The 21,293-nt window shown below is 39.5% G+C and overlaps 1 protein-coding gene across 2 annotated transcripts in view; it reads right to left on the bottom strand.

Moving 5' to 3' along the window:
* The window catches only part of TRHDE (thyrotropin releasing hormone degrading enzyme), a 223,227-nt gene that overhangs the window by 173,529 nt on the left and 28,405 nt on the right, over positions 1–21,293 (bottom strand). For both annotated transcript variants that reach the window (XM_075495695.1, XM_075495703.1), the window contains exon 3: positions 7,978–8,104. In XM_075495695.1, the coding sequence (XP_075351810.1) occupies positions 7,978–8,104 (127 nt within the window). The remainder of the gene's footprint in view (positions 1–7,977; positions 8,105–21,293) is intronic.

Raw genomic sequence — 21,293 nt, 5'->3', positions numbered from 1 at the left:
AGTGGGGACACTGTCGGATTTGGTCACCCTTTCACTGTGGGCTGGCTGAACTACTACTGGCAACAGTGCTACTATCTCAACATTTTCCTTGTTTTAGATGTTTGGATTCTATTCATGTCACAATTAAGAAGGGAGGGAAATCGCTACATAATGAAAATAAAACATTTCACTTGGAAGAGGATTACTTCCACCAGGGCCCATTCATCTTTATTCTATATAAAGCTGCTTTATTCCTGTATGTAACTTTTTCTGTCTCCTGCAAACAATATCAGACTTGTTGTGCCAAGTCACCAGAGGGAGATCAGGTTCCCCTTAATAAACTTCCAAAACCAGTTACAATGCCCATTATAAGCTGTATTATACTAATTACTGGAATGAATTGGCTTACCATTTAACATAGTTTAGAGCAATACAGTAAGAAAAAGTCCAAAGTGAAGATTACTTTTTCCCTTGTTTCTGAACATCATACTACGGACAGATTTCCCACTCAGTTTGTTTCAGTTTAGTAACTCACAGTTCCTTTTCATATTTCAAAGTATTGCTCTTAGAAAAAAACATTGCTTTTTCCTATGGCTGCAGCTGGAATTTTTCCCTCTGGAGCCCTGACCAGTTGCTGTTTTGAAATCCTCACAGCTTAGAAATTTAAAAAGAAAAAAAAACACAACCTCAAAACAGAGGCTTCAAAGGTCAGGGTAAAAGCGACATCATTCATTCTGTGTATGAATGCTCTGTATCAACAAATAGTCCTCTGTGTGCAGAGGCATTAGCCTTGTTTCAAGTACCTGGTCAAAGAAAATAGTAGGTTTCAATTCTGCTGCCTAAATATGGGTGATAGCCCCAACTGAGGTGCTCCAAGTTATCAAAAAAATCCATGTGGAGCTGTCAGGTATGGACCAGCCATGGACCAACAGGATCTCATCTGGAGGCCAGCAGGAGCAGCAGCTAGGGGTCTTCAGGATACCCCAAGGCATTTTAAACAGTACCAGATAATTACGTTTAGGCACATGAATCAAGTCCTTAATGCCTCCTCTCTCACCTTTCCTCATTCCAGAAGTCCTACGTCCCACTCCCAGGGCATCCCCCTTCCTATGCTTCCTTCTTCTCGATTCAGAAGACCGTACAACTAACAACTCATTCAGACTTAACAGAGTCTAATGTTCCTTTCCCTCTCTCCTACAGGGTTGTGATGGATTCTCTCTCAGTGGAAGAGACTGGACATCTTTCAGAAAGGCTGTGTACAGTTCAGACAGATAGTACAACTATGACATCATAAGAACACTACGAAACTCTACAAGCCTTGCCATGCTGGAGGTCAGATCAGACCAGCATTTCTTAAATTTTTAGGTTGGCAACCTGATCATTTTCAACTACTGTAAAAACAAGACCATAAAAGTACTAATTATTGTTTTCATTTTACAGACGGAGAAGGAAAAATTAGCTATCTTGCTTGCTGTAATACAGCAATGCCAGGTCAGAGTTGGACAGGTAGCAGGAAGAGGCCACCTTGCCAGGGGGAAAGACAAAGTACATGGGCAGGAACTGTGAAACTTTTAGCAGAACTAAAGCAGAGAATGCAGGCAACAACATGGAGGTTCATCATAGGAGGAGCAACAGAGACAGGAGGAAGAACAAACAAAAGGGAAGAAAGCAGTAGCATGGAAGATCAAGCAGGGCAGAAGGCAACATGGCAATGAACAGGTTAGGAACATGTCAAAGAGTCAAGCTAATAGTAAAGCAATTAAAACAAACAGTTCATCACTAGTGCTCACAGCAAGTCACTTGGCCATCCTACAACAGCATTTCACACTTTTATTCTGGGCCTGCAATGCCTCACACAGCAACAGGCAGCAGCACTCTCTCTCACCAAAATATCCACGGTCAACAATCAGGGAACAGAGCAGAGCTACATGAGTTTCCTTAAAAATCAGAACAGTTCCCTGTTGAACTTTTTATTTAGATGGCTATTTTTTACATCACAAGAAAGAGTTTAAATTCTTCCATGACACACTGAAAAAACTGAATCCTGTTCTCCAAAAATATTCAAAGAGCAAACTTTAATGGTCCAATCTTGTCTTCCATTGTGCAGCACATACACTAAATCCCTTGGAAAATCATTTTCTGAGACTTTGCATTCACAATTTTAAAGTGTTTTTATGCTGCATAATGAAAAAAGACTGTATCATTTTTGCATGAACCAGGTAATTAGTACCTTGAACTTACCTGTAAGAAAAAAAAAAAAAAAAAAAATGAAATACATCAGATGTAACCCCAAGATTTGCTGTACAGCAAATCTACAGAAAAAGAGACTTCCTAAAGTCTGGGGGAAAAAAAAAAAAAAACCACACTATAGTGCTTACACAAATTGCAGTATTTATAAATTAAATATTGATCCATCCTCACTGACCTCAAGACAAAACAGCAAGGGGATTTACTTTCACCCAGCCTTTCTGTGACATATGCAGCCATGTCCCAAAGTGGATTCTTCAGCTGTTCATATTTCTACCTTTCAGGACACTTTCAATAGGGAATTAAAAGCTTTCTGAGAAGCTCAAGTTCTTCCCAACCCTGTTCACAGCTCTCCATCACTAAACTGCCTTAGATATGTCTCCTTCCCAGGTCTGCACATTGTGAAAGTTTAATGGTACAAACGACACTTAAATTAAGCTCAGGGGTTAGAATAGAATAGAATAGCATAGCATAGAATATTTCAGTTGGAAGGGATCTACACTGGTCTTCTAGTCCAGCTGCCTGACCAATTCAGGGCTGACCAAGAGTTAAAGCATGTTATTATGGGCGTTGTCCAAATGCCTCTTAAATACTGACAGGCTTGGGGCATCCACCACCTCTCTAGGAAGCCTGTCCCAATGTTTGACCACCCTCTCAGTAAAGAAATGCTTCCCAATGTCCAGCCTAAACCTCCCCGGGTGCAGCTTTGAACCATTCCCACCTGTCCTGTCACTGGATACCAGGGAGAAGAGATCAGCAGCTCCCTCTCCACTTCCCCTCCTCAGGAAGCTGGAGAGAGCAATGAGGTTGCCCCTCAGCCTCCTTTTCTCCAAGCTAGACAAACCCAAAGTCCTTAGCTGCTCCTCACAGAAAATTCCTTCCAGGCCTTTCTCCAGCTTTGTTGCCCTCCTCTGGATGGATTCAAGGACCTGAACATTCTTCTTAAATTGTGGGGCCCAGAACTGCACACAGCACTCAAGGTGAGGCTGTACCAACGCTGAATACAGCGGGTTAATCACCTCTTTTGACCGGCTGGTTATGCCGTGTTTGAAGCACCCCAGGATGCGGTTTGCCCTCCTGGCTGCCAGGGCACACTGCTGACTCCTATTGAGCCTGCTGTCAACCAGCACCCCCAGATCCCTTTCTGCAGGGCTGCTCTCCAGCCACTCCTCTCCCAATTTATACTTGTGCCTGGTATTACTCCATCCTAGGTGTAGGATCCAGCATTTAGACTTGTTAAATTTCATGCCACTGATGATTGCCCAATGCTCCAATCTATCTAGATCCCTCTCTGCAAGGCATCTTGTCCCTCAAGAGAGTCAACAGCACCTCCCAGTTTGGTATCATCAGCAAACCTGCTAATGGTTAATAAAACATTTTTTCTCTTACCTAGGCAGTTCCAGCGGCAGACTCTGCCCATATAAGATTCGAGCCATCCCCAGGAAGATCTCCTCCCTGCTAATGAAATAAGGAACCTAGGGCAATCAGCTTGCTAATTTAGACATGCCAGTTGAGTGCTTGAAGTTGAATGAATCCAAGCAAAGTGCCTTTGAGTTAGGCACTGTGTCTGACCCTTGAGACACCCAAGTTCCTTTACGCAACCCATAGTGGTTATACTAATTACATGTGTGACTAAGTACAGTCCTCAGAATAAAATAAATTGAGTTGTAAAATGAGTTTTCAGAGAAGCAGTAAATGCATCCCACTAACACTGTGATACTGCAATGTTGTTAACGGGAGGAAAACCAAGGCCCAGAAACCCAAAAATCTTCACACAAGTGGCTCATTTATGCACCACACGTGAAGTTTTGTCAGTCTTTCATAACTGGAGCCTTATAAAGTTTCCCAGTTCCAGCACATGAAGTATTCTGGAAGAGATTCTGTGGCCCTTTAGTAGAAACACTTGGGAAACTGGAAGACTATGAACATACGGATAACCTTGCCGGCTCAGACAAAAAGACTGCCTAGCTCAGTATTCTCCTCTCCAACAGCAGCCACAAGCAGATGTTCAGGAAAGAGTAAGACCAGGGAAGCATAAATAGCAGTCTCCTGAGTATTTCCTAGCTTCTGTTTTCAAACCATGGGATTTCCTCCTATGGTGCACCTCTCCAAGTACTTGTCCGCATCTCTCTTTGGACCTGGATAATCTTTTAGCATCTACGATATCTTCTCACAAGGAGTTTCACAAATTTACCACCTGCTGCAGCAACAGTGATTTTTTTGTGTTCTCTGCACCTGTCTCCTGCTAACCTCACTGGGTGGCCCTTGAGTCTTGGTTGGAAAAGGCAGTCAGCCCCTCCATCCCAAGTCATTCACAACTTAAGAGCCACAACTGTCCACATGTAAAGAATGCTTGCTTACCTAACCATTCCCCGTAGGCAAACTATTCCAGCCTCGAAGAGCTTTTTCCATAAGAAAAAGCTCTATGCATACAAAGAAATTTTTTTTGTGTATTACAAACTGGATTAAAAATATATATGTATACAAATATAGAAATATATTTTATACTCACCAGCCATAGAAACACAATTAAAAACCTTACTGCATATCTTTTTAGAATTAAATAAAACCCAATGCTTTATCCACCCCTCATTTTAACTAGTTTTTATAATGATATTAGTCTTTGAAAAATCTGGGCTTTTTAAAGACCTGACTTATTTTTCAGAAATTAAATTAATACAAAAATTATTAGTTTAAAAACCTACACAAGCACCTTCCAGTTCAGAGTATGATGTGAGGAAAAAAGCACACACCTACAAGCTAAGTAGAACTTTTAACTATGGAAATTGGTTATTCAAATGAGAAAAATCCCCAATTCACATTCATTACCAGGATTCACATCAATTGGCAAACAAACCTACTAGTCCAGTGCATTCAGAAGTCAGTACAGGCCATATAAGACCTAAAAAATCTTAGTGATTGGGTGACAAAAAGGTTCCCTCAGATTCTCCACAGTTCCCAATAGTAACAGAGGCTGCCCAGAAGTCAGAGGAGCCCACGACTGGCAACAGCAACCACAGACATCTGACTGCATGTAAGTACAGTAAAAAAGCCTGGTCAAAACCAGTCAACTAGTCAAGAGCATCAGGAGAAAGTGGTTCCTATAGAGAACACTAGCTGATTTATTACAATCTCAGATGAGGAGCACTAGTTTCAAATGCCAAAGATCTGTGGAAATGGACCTCAATGACATAAGAAGTGAACAAATGAACACGGGTCCCTCTGATACAGCAACACATCTGAAGCACCTGAATGTCCTCAGATATTCCTACCATATAGAGAGTTCAAACGGATGACCACATAGACGATGGAAATGCTTCACCAAGAGTTGCAGGTCCCTCGACCCCCCACACACACCCCAGCATACAGCACTGACAATAACATATTGCTCAGTAGCTCATACAGCACCTGCATAGTAAGTCAGCATACTGGTCAGTATTTCGACAACCAAATTCTTTTGAAAAAATAAAATGTATTTTCAACCAAAATAATTACAATTGATTTAGTTCACTCTTGTTAGAACTAGACAATATATGAAACAAAATTTTTCATTTTTTAAAACATCTACATTTGAAATAGAACATTTTCTACAAAACTGAGACTGTTATTAAAAAGCTTTTTAAAATACATTCTTCAATTTTCACTCCCACTTGAAGGCATTTCACATTTCATTTATAAATAAAATGAAAAACTCCTAAAATGTCCCACACAGAAAATTCTGATTTTTCTTAAAACCTTAATGAAGTACGCAATCCTTTGCAGTAGTGACAGGAGCGTATCAGGTGATAGTCCCGAGGCTTCAGAGAGCACAGCCATGTTTTCTGTATCAACGCAGCCTCCTGATGCACACTCCTTCCACTGCTGTAGCTAATGCTGTTTTGTCTCTTTCCTCAGAAAATTCTTTAAAACTACTGCAAAATCACTGTCATAGAAAGACTACAGTGTTTTCATTTTTAGTCTTTCTATTCACCTGTCAGACTATTGTCCCTAACCTTCCATTTTCCAGTTTAAAAAAAAAAAAAAAAAATTTCAGCACTCCTTCAGGTTAAAGACACTAGCACATGCTTAAACATAGTGATCTTAGTGTTCTGCTGAACTGGGAACAAACATACCTATGTTCATATGCAAATCAAATTTTCAAAAATATTTACATCATAGAGAGTTTTGAAATTTTCCTTATTATATCTATATTAAATAAATTTAACCTTATTACAGCATAACAAACTTTGCAAACTATTTCCTATAGTATCATTACAGAATAACTAAAGTTTTCAAGCTGTTTTTCATATTAACTCAACAATTTTACTACAAATAGTTGATGAAAAAATTCAATTTTACTTGTGACTATTGCTCCTGTTCTATTCCAAAGAGATCCAAACTAGAACATACTTATTTCCGATGAGATATTTTTAAAAGATATGCCACAGTATAATGATAATGCATACAGCCTGTTGAGTTGAAAGACCGCATATTGCAATTGTGCAAGATATTCTGAAGCAGATACAGTCACTACTGCCTGCTGCTACCTGGCATCCTCAGTAAACTACCTGAAGTAATGATCGGAGTCCCACTGTTCGTCCTTTATATTCAACAGAAAGTTTTTGATTATTTTTTTCTTTCTAAATTTTTGGCACCGGTACGTCTATAACTTCCTTTATGAAATTATCATTACATACCTGAAGCCAGGCATGAAAGGACACACACAAAGACTGACGCATGTGCCATGTTTAACCCATCTGCATATTTCTCCAAGAGAACACTGCCTGTAATCCATCATTTAAAGATGACAAGAAACAAATGCCACAACATTCTTATAAAAAATTCATGCAACAGCCTCATCTAGCAACATCAATTACTTTATCTATCTCCTACACCATTAGCTGTAAGACTAATAAAGCTACTCAGTAGGCAAGGGATTTAATGAAATATACCCTGAATTCCTGGGAGGATCACCTGTGGTTCCAACTCTAACACTTCTGATCAAATACAAGCTCTCTTCCTGCTGCTGAGCAATAGGCTTTTCTGGATCTCGATCAAACGTGCTCCGAAGGAGGGAGGGTGTAATAATATGGTGTAAAGTACTCAAGTGTGTAGGAGAACAACTGATTGTGGTGAAAGGGAGGAGGAGAAGAAACTATTTAAAAAATAATAGAAATTGACAGCTTTTACATTTAGGTCACTTGAGCAGCAAAACAAGTTCACAGCAATTCTTTCAATAAGCAACAATACAATTAAGCATATGTACTAATCATCATTAATAAACCACATAAGCCAGCATAAGAAATACTGCCTTCCACTGTTACAGGTTCCCAGTTTCCACAAATATTTTTAGTTTTGCTCCCCATCTAAGGCTGAGGCATCAAGATACAAATATTACAGAACAAACATCTCCCAGTGGCTATCTAATAAAAGTAAGGACCAAAATAAACAGCATCCAAAAAAACCCAACCCACTTATCAGCGAAAGGTCTCAAGTTCTCTTCCTAAAGTCTCACTGCCTAACAAATTTAAGTACTGTCTGCTTCCTGCTGCTTTCACTGCAAGGCTGGAAAGGAGACAAATGGAATTCCCTTCCTCTGCAAGGAAGAGATGAAAAATTCCTTACTTATTGATCCTTCTAAACAAACACTCCTTCTTAACCCAAATATTTCTTACCTTGAAATCTAGTACATTCCAGCCTTATATTTCCTTTAAAAAAGCTGACTTAATCTCCCGTCTCTGGGTGAACTTCACATTCTAGGGGAAATCTTACCTAATTTTGGCAGGGAATAGGGCACTTTAAAATAATCTTCATAAAATTCAATGAGTCTCCTTGTAATATTTAGAGCATAGTCCCCCGATCCTCTTCGGATTGCATCAGGCCTTGCATATAACCGTACCTGTTAAAGAACAAAGCAAAAGACTGATCATTTCAGCATCTACATTTTAAAGCTATCCTACCTGCAGAGGTGAACTATTCTAAGGTTGTTGTGAGGTGGCAGGAGTATTCTCTTAAAGCCAAATGTGACTGTCGTACATTTGTCAAAACATGTCATAGCTGAAAACCAGAACTTCCACAATTAAGGTTACAAAGTTGAGAAGTCACAATCTCCTACTTGTTTGTGTTGCCAAATAAAAGACTTAACACTCCTTGCATCAAAATAAATATTCAAAGAAAAACACTTACATGTGTTTGCTAGAGATATGATGGGAGAGTGGATTAGTATAATGGTTCTCTGCCTACACTGAATGTAGGCAGGATGCAGTGGCTCAGTAGGAGAGAAGTTCACGGTTTGTTAAAGGCACATTATATCAAGCCCTGAAAGTATTAGTAGACTGTGGAGAAAAAAAAAAAATAATCGTTCTCTTTTCTTTTCTCTGGCAGTGACGCAGTTACCCTCGATGAGCTATGGAAGACTGCAAAAACAACCATTTATAAGCTCATTCATATACACAAACAATTAACATTCCTGAAACCTCCATGACTGCTTCAGGCCTCTGTTTTCAGAAAGCAGTAAGTTAAAGCTGCTTATACAAGCCACGGACTGCTGTGTTCAGTATAAAACAGCTCACACATCTGACCACGTGGAGCACCCAAGTGAACAGAACTCACCTTCATAATTCAGCACCCAAGTGTGACCAGCTTCCCTCCCCATCAACGAGGCAGCGGAAAGCATCGCCAGGTTATTCATTATTCCCTGTCCTTACAGTCCTTAATGCTTCCTTAGTGCAAGGATGACATACAGCTAATGAGAACTGTTAACCAAGAAAGGGATAGAAAGGAGAGACACTTTTCGCTCTCCCTCCTCATATGTAGTCTGACGGACACAGCCAAGGGGAAGCAGTGTGCGCTTTGTCTCTCGTGGCTGTGGCAGAAGATATCTCCCTGAAGTACATAATGACCTGATACAAACGAGACTCTACTAAATGTAAGTCCTAATAATAATATCTGACTCGCTAATACTTTCTGTGGTAGGATTAAATCCCAGCCAGGGTTCCGAGGAAAGCAGCAGGGCAGAAACCAGAGAATATCAATGCAAACATAAAGCAGAAATATCAGTTTTGAAATGTTTCTAAACGTTCTATTCTGGACCAAGAAAAGCCAATGGGATTTTTGGCTTCAGTGAAAGCATTACCAAGTATTGCTTTACTGCTCTTTTCCCGAACCAGTTCAGTTACCCGAGTGGAAACCAGATATCAAACCTCAGTACACTGTACCTGTCAGTTCTGTTTTAAGCCACTATCTCTTTGTTTTCAGTATTCAGACACATTATTCTGCTTTGTTGCTATGTCCACCCTTTGTATTTTTATCTTTGTGTTGTATTAGACTCGGTGCACAATTGTCCTGGTTTCGGCTGGGATAGAGTTAATTTTCTTCCTAGTAGCTGGTATAGTGCTGTGTGTTGGATTTAGCATGAGAATAATGTGATAACACACTGATGTTTTAGTTGTTGCTGAGCAGTGCTTACACTAAGTCAAGGACTTTTCAGCTTCTCACACTGCCCTGCCAGCAAGGAGGCTGGAGGTGCACAAGAAGCTGGGAGGGGTCACAGCCAGGACAGCTGACCCAAGCTGGCCAAAGGGATATTCCATACTATATCACGTCATGCTGAACAAAAAACTGGGGGGGAGTTTGACGGTTGGGGGGGGGGGGGGGGGGGGGGGGGGGGCGCTGCTCAGGAACTGACTGGGCATCAGGTCAGCAGGTGGTGAGCAATTGCATTGTGCATCACTTGTTTTGTGTATTCTTTTATCGTTATTATTATTTTCCCTCCCTTTTCTGTCCTATTAAATTGTCTTTATCTCAACCCACGAGTTTTACCTTTTTTCCAGTTCTCTCCCCCATCCTGCTGGGGGCGGGGGGGTGAGCAAACGGCTGTGCAGTGTTTAGCTGCCTGCCAGCTTAAACCATGACAACAATCAACCATACATAGCTATCATTTGTAATGTAAAACAGGTAACACGGTAACCTAATGAGACATGTAATAAAGCAGACTTCTCATAATCACCACCTGAAAGCATATAAACCATTATCTGAACACTTCCAAGTCACTATTTTTCTTTATTCCTTCCTTCCAAAGTTAACAGTGGCATGTATATCGAATGTTCCCTTATCTGCTAAACTAAATATATTTTTTAACAAAACAGATATTAACAACTGAGATCCTAATTCAAACATCTCAAAACCTTTAGTTTATGGAAGGATGGTAAGAATCACAATTAGATTTGTGATGAACACTGTTTTGTATCATTAAACCTTTATACACAATTTTGCATAATTGCTTTACTGGCACAGTTGAGTGTATCAGCAAATTAGGAAAAAAAGAGTGAGCCAACCAAGTATGCAAAAAATCATTCAATTTGACAGTGGCCAAATGTGTCCATAATAAGGAATAGGACAACAGAAGCGAAGAAAAAAATAGGTATATACAAGAAAAATCAAGGTTCAACTTACTGCATTACAACGTGTGTCTTTTGGCAAATGCAGAAAAGGCATTTCGTGGTGTCTGAGATGGAGCCCAGGTACCAAAGCTTAAAAACCACGATGCTGCAAACTTTCATTTGCCACCTGCCTAATGCTGAATATAGTTTTATTTTGCCTGTAAAGTTTCCCTGGGTGCCTCTCTGCCTGCCTAGAACAGCTCCAGACTGCCAGGGCTGCATGGCTCAAACCAAGGTCACCCCTAAGCTGGAACACAGTTCAGAAATTACTCATGCCTTTGCCCAGATCTCTCAGGGGCTTTGAGGCAACAGACACTGCCGAAGCATGCCAGCCATCTTTCAAATGCTGGGTCTGTTTCTGCCTTTCACCCATCAACCACTGAACGTGAAATGAATGGAGGAACCTTAGACGCACCATCGCAGACTCACCCCTGGCCTCAGCAAATTCCCTCTCGGTTAGCAGAGGGCTACCGCAGGGGACGGTCTGTGACACTCTGCCTACCTGGCTGGCTGTTTTGGATGACACCTTCTCAGGTGTCATTCACAATATAAGGAGCTTGAAAGTTCAGTCTAAAGGCTGGTACCTATAAGCTTGAAATTGAAGCCCCTAACTCTCACACACCAATGTCCTCTAATGTGTATGGGCTTATCTTGATCATATTTTATCTCCAGGTCCATAAAAGAGGTATTATATTATTTCCTTAGCTTGTACGAATGTTCTGAGTGCTAAGTATAAAGACTAAAGTTTTCAGATACTTCTCCAAAGAGGAGCTTAAGTAAATAAAACAAAATGAAGATTAAGACATGAGATTTGTTTAGCATAATTTTTTTGCTTGTTTACTGCTTTCATTTCAAAAGGCAGATAGGTTGTGTTACTTTATAACTATGTTGGACTGAACAATAATGCACAATTATTATATACTTTCCCACAGGCTTTTTGATCACTATATTAAGAATTCAATTTTAAATTAATTTAAATAAGAGAAAGAACAGAAAATCTTCTGCAGGCTCAGACCTAAATATAAATAAAAGTACTACATGTTCTCCTACAAAAGGTAAAAAGGCTTCTAGCTTAGGTGCATAATTCATCACTCACTGCAATGGCATCTACTGCCCTGCAAATACTAGTGAAGCTCTTTTTCACAATCTTTGCAAGATTAGGTTATACTATTATTTTCATGTAAGAAAGTGGAGAACAAAGAGAGGCTGAGACCAATTTTGGGTGCCTACCTTGACAACTCTCAATTTCAAGTATACTTAACAGTTTTATTGCACACACTTAAAGCACCGTTCCCATTATGTCTTATTGCAGTGGTGAACACTTTATACAGCTTTGAGTCTGGTCACAGGTGCCTTAGTTTGGGTATTAAGAAAATTAGTAACACACGATTAGTGACTAAATGAGACTGTGTCAGTTTATGTGATTTGCTCGGCATCTCATAGCAACTCTGGTGGCAGAGGCAGGGAGGTAATTCAAAGATGGCATTGAGCCTCATGGCCACCTGACAGCCTGCACCAAGCATTTTCCACGTTTGGGAATTAATAAGGTAGGGACTGTTCAGACAACAGGCATATTCACAGCACACTGGTGTTGTTCTGATGCAGTGTAGTTCCCTGTGTGTCTAAATGACAAAAATACCAGAAAAATATTATGAGGGATCATATTAGTAATGACACTATCATAATACCTATGAATATAACAAAGTTCACATGGTCAACCTAAATTCTGGGGGTTTTTCTTAACTCCTTTGCACCTACATTTGCAACCATCACCAATCTTTCAACAGAAGTTCTGACTACTAAGAAAAAAAGAAATCCAAACCTCTCATTTCTCTCTCGAATGGAACCAGACTGACCGTCTCCTTCCCACCACAAGTGTGAGTAACTAGGTCTGCACCTTCAGCCCTATAACCCAGGCCTCCCCTTTGACACTTGTAAGACACTGTTGTTGTTATACCGCACAGCCACTGATGGAGGACACCAGATACACTTTGCTAGAAATCATTTTCACTTTTGTTAACAGCAGAGCAAGAAGTTATTAGAGATCCTAAATGAAACTGCTGCAATGTGTATTTTCTCATTCTTTTCTAAAGTGAGCAAAAATGCAAGTTGTTTCCCCTTGTTTCCTTTCCAGAAGCCCTGGGCTATTTTCATTAGAACTTTAAATAAAAACAGTACAATAGCCACACTCAGATACCACCACAGAAAAATCATCCTGGAGGATTAATTTTAAAATATTAGTAACATAACTCAAGTTCTTAGAATTACTTTGGCAGCATTATCAGATAAAATACTAAAATATTCCTGAAACTTGTATGGTAAATTCCATGTATTTGTTATAAGTGATCGATAGTCTACTTCTCTATAGTTAGTCAAAAGTATTTGCTGTACAAAAAGTGTACTTTCACAAATAATTTGTACATATTGCAACATTTTCTGTAGTCTCTCTTAATATTTCAGCATTTGTTACATAGAATAAGTCAAAGTAATTTAAAAATACCAGGTTGCCAGAACAGATGAATGTGATTGTAAAATGAGAGCTGTTTCCCACAGGGAGGGACAGTTGTGATATACACTAAGAAATGTGCAACAGATTTAGAACAAATCACATCTAACTAAAGTCAGGTTATTAACTACTGTGCATGAGAAAATCTTCCTGTCTACAGTAGGTAAAAATTATTCATCAAAAAGAAAGTTAGCACTTAAAAAGAAAAAAAAAAGATAATTTTTCTTGTCTTATTACTTCAGAGTGTTTCAAAAAATGTGAATTAGTAACTATATACAAGGTACAATGGGTAAATTCTGACAAGTACAAACTGTAAATAGCAATGAACATCTTAATTTCAGGTGAATAGTATGTTCACTAAAAATGTTTCCACTGTACCAAAGACCAGTGACAATTTCAGCACATAATAAACAGAGGAATGGGTTCAGAAAAAGCAGAACTGTTCTATTTTGACACTTTAAAATCACGACTTTTTTTTTTTTTTTTTTTGGCATTAAAATTGAAGTGCGTGAGAAAAAGAAAAGGATGAAAGGGATGAGGAACACTAAGGAAAAACCTGCAGTCATTTTTTCACATTCTGTGAAATATTTCAGGTCAAACTGAAGCCTTTGTTCAGTTCTGCTTTGCAGGTAGGAGGAACATGGAATACATTCAGCATTTTGACCATGGAAATAAAAGTCAAAATCCATTATTTACACATGTCTAATTAAAAAAAGACTGCTGGCCAACTTTCTCCTTCTGCAGGAATTCACCAAAGATGAAGGAAAACCAGAGAGAACCACAGTATGTTCTCCCTCTGGCACTAGAGGAAGACACTAATAACCTTTGCTAGAGGTGCCACAAGCCTGCCAACCTGCTTCCCCAGGGAATTAAGGAAGCTGACAACCTGGCAGAAATCAGGATGTTACAGCAAGAGGTTTGCAGGCCTGAAGCGTGCCATACACCAGAGCCCACCTTAGAATGAAATATCCGCTTCTACATTTGAAGCCTGCTCTTGAAGACATTATTCTCCATGCCACCTTCTATTTTACGTGTGCATCCCCTTTGAAACCTTCATTCTTACAGTGCTGTTATCTTTTTAGGGGAGTGTCACCTGGCTTGATGTCAAAACATATTTTTATTCTTTTATTTATTGTAACAGTAAAGTTTGCTGATCATGATAATCCCATGTAATACCCTGCATTAATTCTGCAAGGCACCTTTCTTTTAAATGTTTAGCCATTTTTTCGATGTTTTAAGACCACTCCAATTTCCATCACTCCCTTCCCCGATACCCTGGGGGGACCACAGCTCACTAGATGAGAAATACTGCTCCAAGGGAATAAAGTGCACCTCTGTTTTAGAAAGGGAAGGCTTGTGACAGCAGATGGCTCATTGGACTCTAACAACCTAGCACAACACCCACTGACTTCAACTGAATGACTCCTGTTAACTACAGGGGCTTTAAATCGGACTTTCAGAGGAAACGTGACCAATCCAGCCCCTGGGCTAGGGACACTTCTGCCAAGGCAACCTTCACCAACAGCATCTGCCACATCTACAGTCCATGTTTTCAGATCACCACTCCAGCAGTCCTTGTTAGGCAGCACACAGGAAAAAAAGGGAAAAAAAAAAATAGTCCTTTAAATGGTGGTACTCTGGTCATGACCACTGATAGTTCAGATCACGAGAAGCAGGACCACTGACTGGATCATACGTTTATATCCCATGTGCTATAAGGAAAATAGCTCTTTGCATCTTGAAAACATCCTGACGCAGAATTTACACAGCAGTAACCATTGCTGTATCTCTGCCACAGCATCAGGTACAACAAAGCCAGCTTTGTTGCTGACAAGGGGAGAAGATGCATCTATAATCACGGCCCTTGGTTCACACCACCTGGTATCATGGACACTGCCACACACATGGCTACACAAAACCAATCTCAAAGGTACTCTCATCCACAGAGAGCCTTTGCCCAGTCCTGAATGCTGTCACATCATATAGGCCTGTGGGACCACAAGAGACCTGAATCTCTCTCTCCTTTAGCTTGGGACTATTACAGCATCTTTCCAAGCAAACGTGACTAATGTTCCAAGGATGGCATCTACCTATTTTGCTACTGTCTAGATTTCCCCTCCCCCTTTTTCCTATCTTTGGTCCATTTTGCTGCACATACTTAAGTTTGAACAGACTGGGAGCAAATGGGGGTATGGAAATTGAGCAGAAGTCTGATGACAACCTTAAATCTTGTTGTTTTCTCAGGCAAACATGGATTAGGTAACCTTGTATCAACACAGGAATCTACTTCACAATTAAGGATAGTTTCCCCTCCCACCTACTTCAAGCAGAATTAAAAGTAACTTTGTCAGGTGTTTTAAAGCAGCTCAGAGTGCTTTCCCATTACCAAACAGATGTTTCTGCACATCAACCAGTGTCAGCAGTGCCACCCTGGGAATAATGCTGGTTCTGTAATCCCTTCCTCAAAGCCAGCAGACTCCACGTGAAGCACTGTTCTTGGGAGGCCCCTCCAAACTAGCTCCAGCCCAGCGCTAGTATGTCTGGGGTTTCACTCAAGAGGATTTTAAAATCTCAGTTCAAGAAAGCACTTATGCATATGTTTAATTTTAAATATGTGTTTAACCCCAAACATGCATTTAGTTGTTTCAGAAGGCCCTAACATTTCAGTAGAGCAGCCACTTACAAATTTTGTAAGAGGGGGAGGAAATAGTCTTACACTCTTTTATTTCAAGAACCATAATACTTCTGCAGCAAGTGACAGCTGAAAAACACATGCATTGCCTCTGTACTTAAAAGCTTCAATTTACTTGATAATCTGAGATCTCTTTCATCTTTATTTTGCCCACTGATTATTTTAGGCACAGGCATTGGTTTTATTATTGTTACAGAGACAAATGTATGTTCACATTACACATGTAATATAGCAGACAGATGTATGGATGCAACAGTCTTGGCTGTGACCTCCTTGGGTCACTTCTGCAAACAAGGCATTGCATCTCAAATGAGTTTTTCAATCTGATAAATTCAAAAGAAATAACACTTCACTACATACGTGAACAAGCTACAAGCCGAGTTACACCAAGAAACAGTACGAGTTGTTTCACATCTGTGCATAACTCCATGAGTTTTGTGTGTTCAAATGCAATAAATTTTACAACTGAGTGAGGATACACTGATGAGTGAAGGAGAGAAAGAGCGAGGTAGCTGTCGTGAAATATCAATTCTGCTGTAGTGAACACAGTTAAACTTGATAACGGAAAGAAATGACAGAAAAATGCCTTGTTTCAATCTCTTATTCATTATTCATCACGGACAATACCCAAAAGAGGCTGTATTGTAGAAGTGTGCTTACTGAATACCAAAGGGACATGTTTATAAGGAGATGACTTTTCTCCAAACTGAGCAGTCACACATAGCACTGCACTGAGCCTTTTTCGGATATAATTATAAACAAAAATGTTTTAATACTTTTAGGAAATTTTTTTTAAAGCTAGCTGGAAACAGTGAGAGTTCAATGACCTGATACTTTCTGAGGAAACATTGTTTTGCTGGAGATTGGATGGAACTTTTTTTTTAAAGTAAACAAATATTATCTTTGCATCCTCATTCAAGACAGCTTTAACTGGTTTAATAAACCAGTTAAAATAAGAGAAGTCACCACTAAAAATAAAGTTTAAATGAAAGAAATGGTCACGGAGGGAGTTATAGTGGTAGAGAGGTTTCTCAGGAAACTAAATGCAAGCATAGGGGTGCCTGAACATTGCTGCAGGGCAAGGGGAAAGAGGCTTCGGACAGCCATAGCAGATGTTCCTGGATAAAAATTTGTAGCATGACCCTGAAGGAGAAAGAAGTGAAAGAAACTTCTGGGGTTCCAGCTGACAGTGGGAAAACAAGGAATATTAAGCAAAGAGATTGCCATGTGTTTTCAGAACTGTGACAAGGGGAAGGGGAGAATAGTTTTGTGCATCTCCTTTCTAAACAAACATGACTGCATGGGAGAAGCATCTAGTTGCCTCATCAATTTCTCATCTGAATAAAAACAGATGCACATGTTTGCTGGCTGCTCCAGCCAAAGGTGCAACAATATATTCCACCAGGAGGCAAAACTGTCATGCAGACTTGCTACAATTTCTAACTTGAGATCATAAAATACTTTGGAAAGTTAATGAGCTGCACTCACATATAAATCTGACCAATGCTCAGCTGGCATAAAATAAAATACTGGCTATGTCACTGACCACAGTGCCATTAAGATTAATTTAGAGCACTCAGGATCTGTATCATCTTGTTGAAATGGCTCAGGATAGAAAGTGAACATGTTAACAACTAATGTATAGCAAATGTAATTACGGATGCCATTTTATAGCCATTTCAGCCAACTAAGACTGCCACGATCTCACCACTACACACTCAGTCATTCAGCCTCGACCCTTCCCTCACATCAGCACTAGAGCTCATCTCACCTCACAGGAGGCTTTCAACCACATGAGTGGGCTAGCTATGCCAGCCAGGTGGATAGTGTCCAGGCAGCTCAGCTTCCTCACCTGGCCACCCGTCAGGTCGGTGCTACATACGGCATGAGAAAGCATTTGTGGAGAGAAGAGAGGACCATGACAGACTGTATACAGATAAATTTGAGTCGCTACAGAACTTCAGCCTAGGAGGAAAAACTTCACTGTCGTGGGGAATTCAGTGTCTAAATTGGTGAGATTCCCAGCGGTTAAAGCTCCTTCCAGTTCTTTGTAGAAAGTGAAAATCAGCATAGCTTTAAGGAACAAAGCACAAAGATTTACATTATTTACCTATTACACATAAAAACCCTGTATCGCAACACCAGTGGCAATATGATGTGAGAATGGCTTTTTCCTCCAGGAAAAATCTGCAGTAGATGTATCCCAAGGGTTAACGCCAGTTTCCATTTCCTTTGGTTGGACTGGGATTGGATTGACATTTAAAAGAATTCTCTTATTCAGAGTATTTTTCATTGGCTATTTTATGGCCAAAGCATTCACATCGCACCTCATTCATAAATAATATTTCACCTATTCTTGCATAAAAAACAGAGTTACAGAAGGACACAAGTTTAAACAAAGTGCTAGCAACAGACCTACAACATTCAGCAGCCCTACAGCGTGACCTATTTCACCTGGCTAGAGACTGCTCTGTCACAAGCACACAGATGTTACGTTAGAGTCACTCCATTTGAAATGATAATCTGCAACTGCTATAACTGCTGATTTATATTTTGGCATTGTCTAGAGGCTGTCAATATGACAATGAGGTTCCCCTGTGCTCAGCTGGCTACATAAATAGGAGCGAGGGTTGACTGTTACTCTCAGATCGTTCTGTCTAAAGAGAGACAGGCAAAGCATGGGTGAAATGGTCTGTTATTATCTCCGTTTTATAAATGAAGGATGCAGAAAGATGGGCATAATACCAACAAGAAAATATGAAAAAGAGCTGGAAGTAGAACTCGAATTTCCTCACTGCCCTAAACTGATAAGTCATCTTTTCATCATAAATCATCAAATTACTATTCCTAAAACACATTTGCTGGAAAACAGCATTTCCATTAAAAAATTTAAAAAAAAAATTAAAATCCTGTTTTCAGGTCCCTTAGTCACAACATGTTTTTCAAAAACCAGACCTAAATACATCCCAAACCGTAAACCAGGACCCCTGAAATTGCTCAACTTCAGAAGACATTCTGAAAACTGCAGTTCCCCACATTCACTCATGTCTAAGAGTAACCATCCTACTCCTGTAACAACATCTTTTGTCAAGTGGCTACTGCACTGAGACCATTTAGCTTTGTTTAAAGGGAAAGGTTATTTTGTTATTCACTTAAAAGAAATTACTGGAAGAGGTTTCAACAATGTGATCCCCTACAAAATAGCTACTAACTACAGTGATGTATTTGTCCAGAGCACAACAAAAGAACTGGGAGGAGATAGAGACAGACTGTACATGACAATCCAATGAAGATGATTGCAAGGGCACGTTGGTACTTTCACGTTTCACATAAATTCAGCACAAGCATAGTGGAAACCATAGTCTGGTGGAGATACATTTCACCATACTCATCACGAGTTTGCAGTAAATCTTGATTTGTATTAGGAAAAAAAAAACTCTGTGTAAATAAAGAGAAACAGATGACAAAATATAGTCCTAAGAAAAGCAAAGCAGAAGCACAGTTCATCTGTGAGCTCAAATGCATTTACTGAATGCATAGCTTATAATAGCAGCAAAAAGCAAAAGGAACACAGGAAAGTATCTTGTGAGCTACATGTAAACTTAATAGAAAAACTGTTTGCAAGGTAAACAGATTAGTACTGCAAGGTGCTGAATTTTAAAGTACCCTTTAAACTTCTTGTCATTGAGGAAACTTAGCACTTTGTAGACAAGTCTGCATTGTGCTGGATTGAGCCCACAATACTTTTTGAAAAAGTGTACCTAGCCCTTAGGAGGGAGAAAAATATGCACGTGGGAAATTTTGAGCTCTGACTGGTATAAAATCCATAACAACAACAACAACAAAAAAAACGGGTTATATCAATAAAAGCAGCAACCACATTAACAGTGAGAGTTCCTTCGGGCTAAAAACTTGTCGGAGCAAAGAGACAAACAATTTGGCCAGTAAAAGCAAAATCCATAAACCATGAAATAGGGAAACAAGAAATCAAATTTTTCGTATGGACACACACTAAAATCTACAAAAAAAACTTCATTAAATGTTCTGTTTCTGACTCTCAACTAATATTTTAAGTGTTTTTAAAAAGCCTCCAAATCCACAAATCAATATGAAAAGTAAACAAAAAAGCTAAATGTGCTAATAGTATCCTAACACTTTTGCACAACTAGCCTCTGACAAAACCACAGGCAGAATGAGCACTTCAGCCAGAGAAGATAAATTAGGGAAGAGGCACTTATCTATCAATAACATCTTCAACCTCTGGCTGGAAGGATTCCAGCCCCTTTTGGGCACACCAATCTCAGTGTAAAACATGAGAATTAGAAGAGCGAAAAAAAAATTCCGAAGGCAAATTACAATTATAAATAGAGAAAGCAAAATAGAAGGGCTGAATCAATTAGAACGTTATTCTTATCTCAGGCCCCCCATTTGAGAAAGATCAAGGCCACAACCAGGGAGCAAAGTGATTAAACACCTAACCAGCAGCCAGCAGAGACACAGATGAGAAGCAGCAGATCATATATACATAAAGAATCTGAACTGGCAAACGGAGGCTTTTTGCACCTTAAGACAGAAGAAACTGCAAAATTCAAGTACTCTGACATACACAAACTTAGACAAATGTGATAAACAAGACTCTGAGGCATGCTGGTTTTAATCTACAGAACACACGTTAATATAACAACACGTGAATCATTTAAATTAAAATAAAATACTATAAAATGTTTAACTGCAGGGTTACTAATCAAATCCCTTCCAATATCTGAAATGCTCAGATGTTTATGATTACGAAAAATTATTTTTGGAAATTTTATCATTCAAATTACATTACTCATCTTAAAACCTCCAGTATTCAGGACATATTTCCCATTAGAAAGACGCAAGTTAATCAGCAATGTCCTCTGCATGCCTATGGGAAAGGCCAATTTGCTAACACTTTCTGATCAGCCACAGCTCAAACACCGCATCTGGTTTGCGTCTGGACAGCTACCCAGCTGAGATTAAACTAGGTCTAGATCACTATCACACAGGTTTGCCAAAATAAAGCAATTGGTGAGAGCCGATCTCTTTGTTCATACCAATGTGCTGGTTAACATTAGATTAATATAGTTTGTTTAGAACAAGATCATGTCTAAGAGAAGAAAAAGGATTAAAACCCTTTCGTATAAAAAAGTCAGGGAAATTCCTTCCCCAGGAAGCTAACTAGCACAAAATGCAACAATGGGGTCCAACGGATTATGGGAATATGGAAAAAGAAATATTTCTGAAACCTGGGCTTTCCAAACTTTTAGATGCTGCAGGCATGGTGGTCATACCGCAGGCAAAACTGAACTCGCACTAAAGGTTTAAAGGTCTTAAACAATCAATCAGTCAGGCAAATAGGAAGACAGAAGCATTTTTGCCACAATCATTTCTTTAATTCGTAGAACCATAGAATCATTTAGGTTGG

The sequence above is a fragment of the Mycteria americana genome, chromosome 1 (genome assembly GCF_035582795.1).
Source record: "Mycteria americana isolate JAX WOST 10 ecotype Jacksonville Zoo and Gardens chromosome 1, USCA_MyAme_1.0, whole genome shotgun sequence".
Lineage (NCBI taxonomy): Eukaryota > Metazoa > Chordata > Aves > Ciconiiformes > Ciconiidae > Mycteria > Mycteria americana.
The sequence above is the reverse complement of the archived record's forward strand: the minus strand, read 5'-3'. Positions and strand labels throughout refer to the sequence as shown.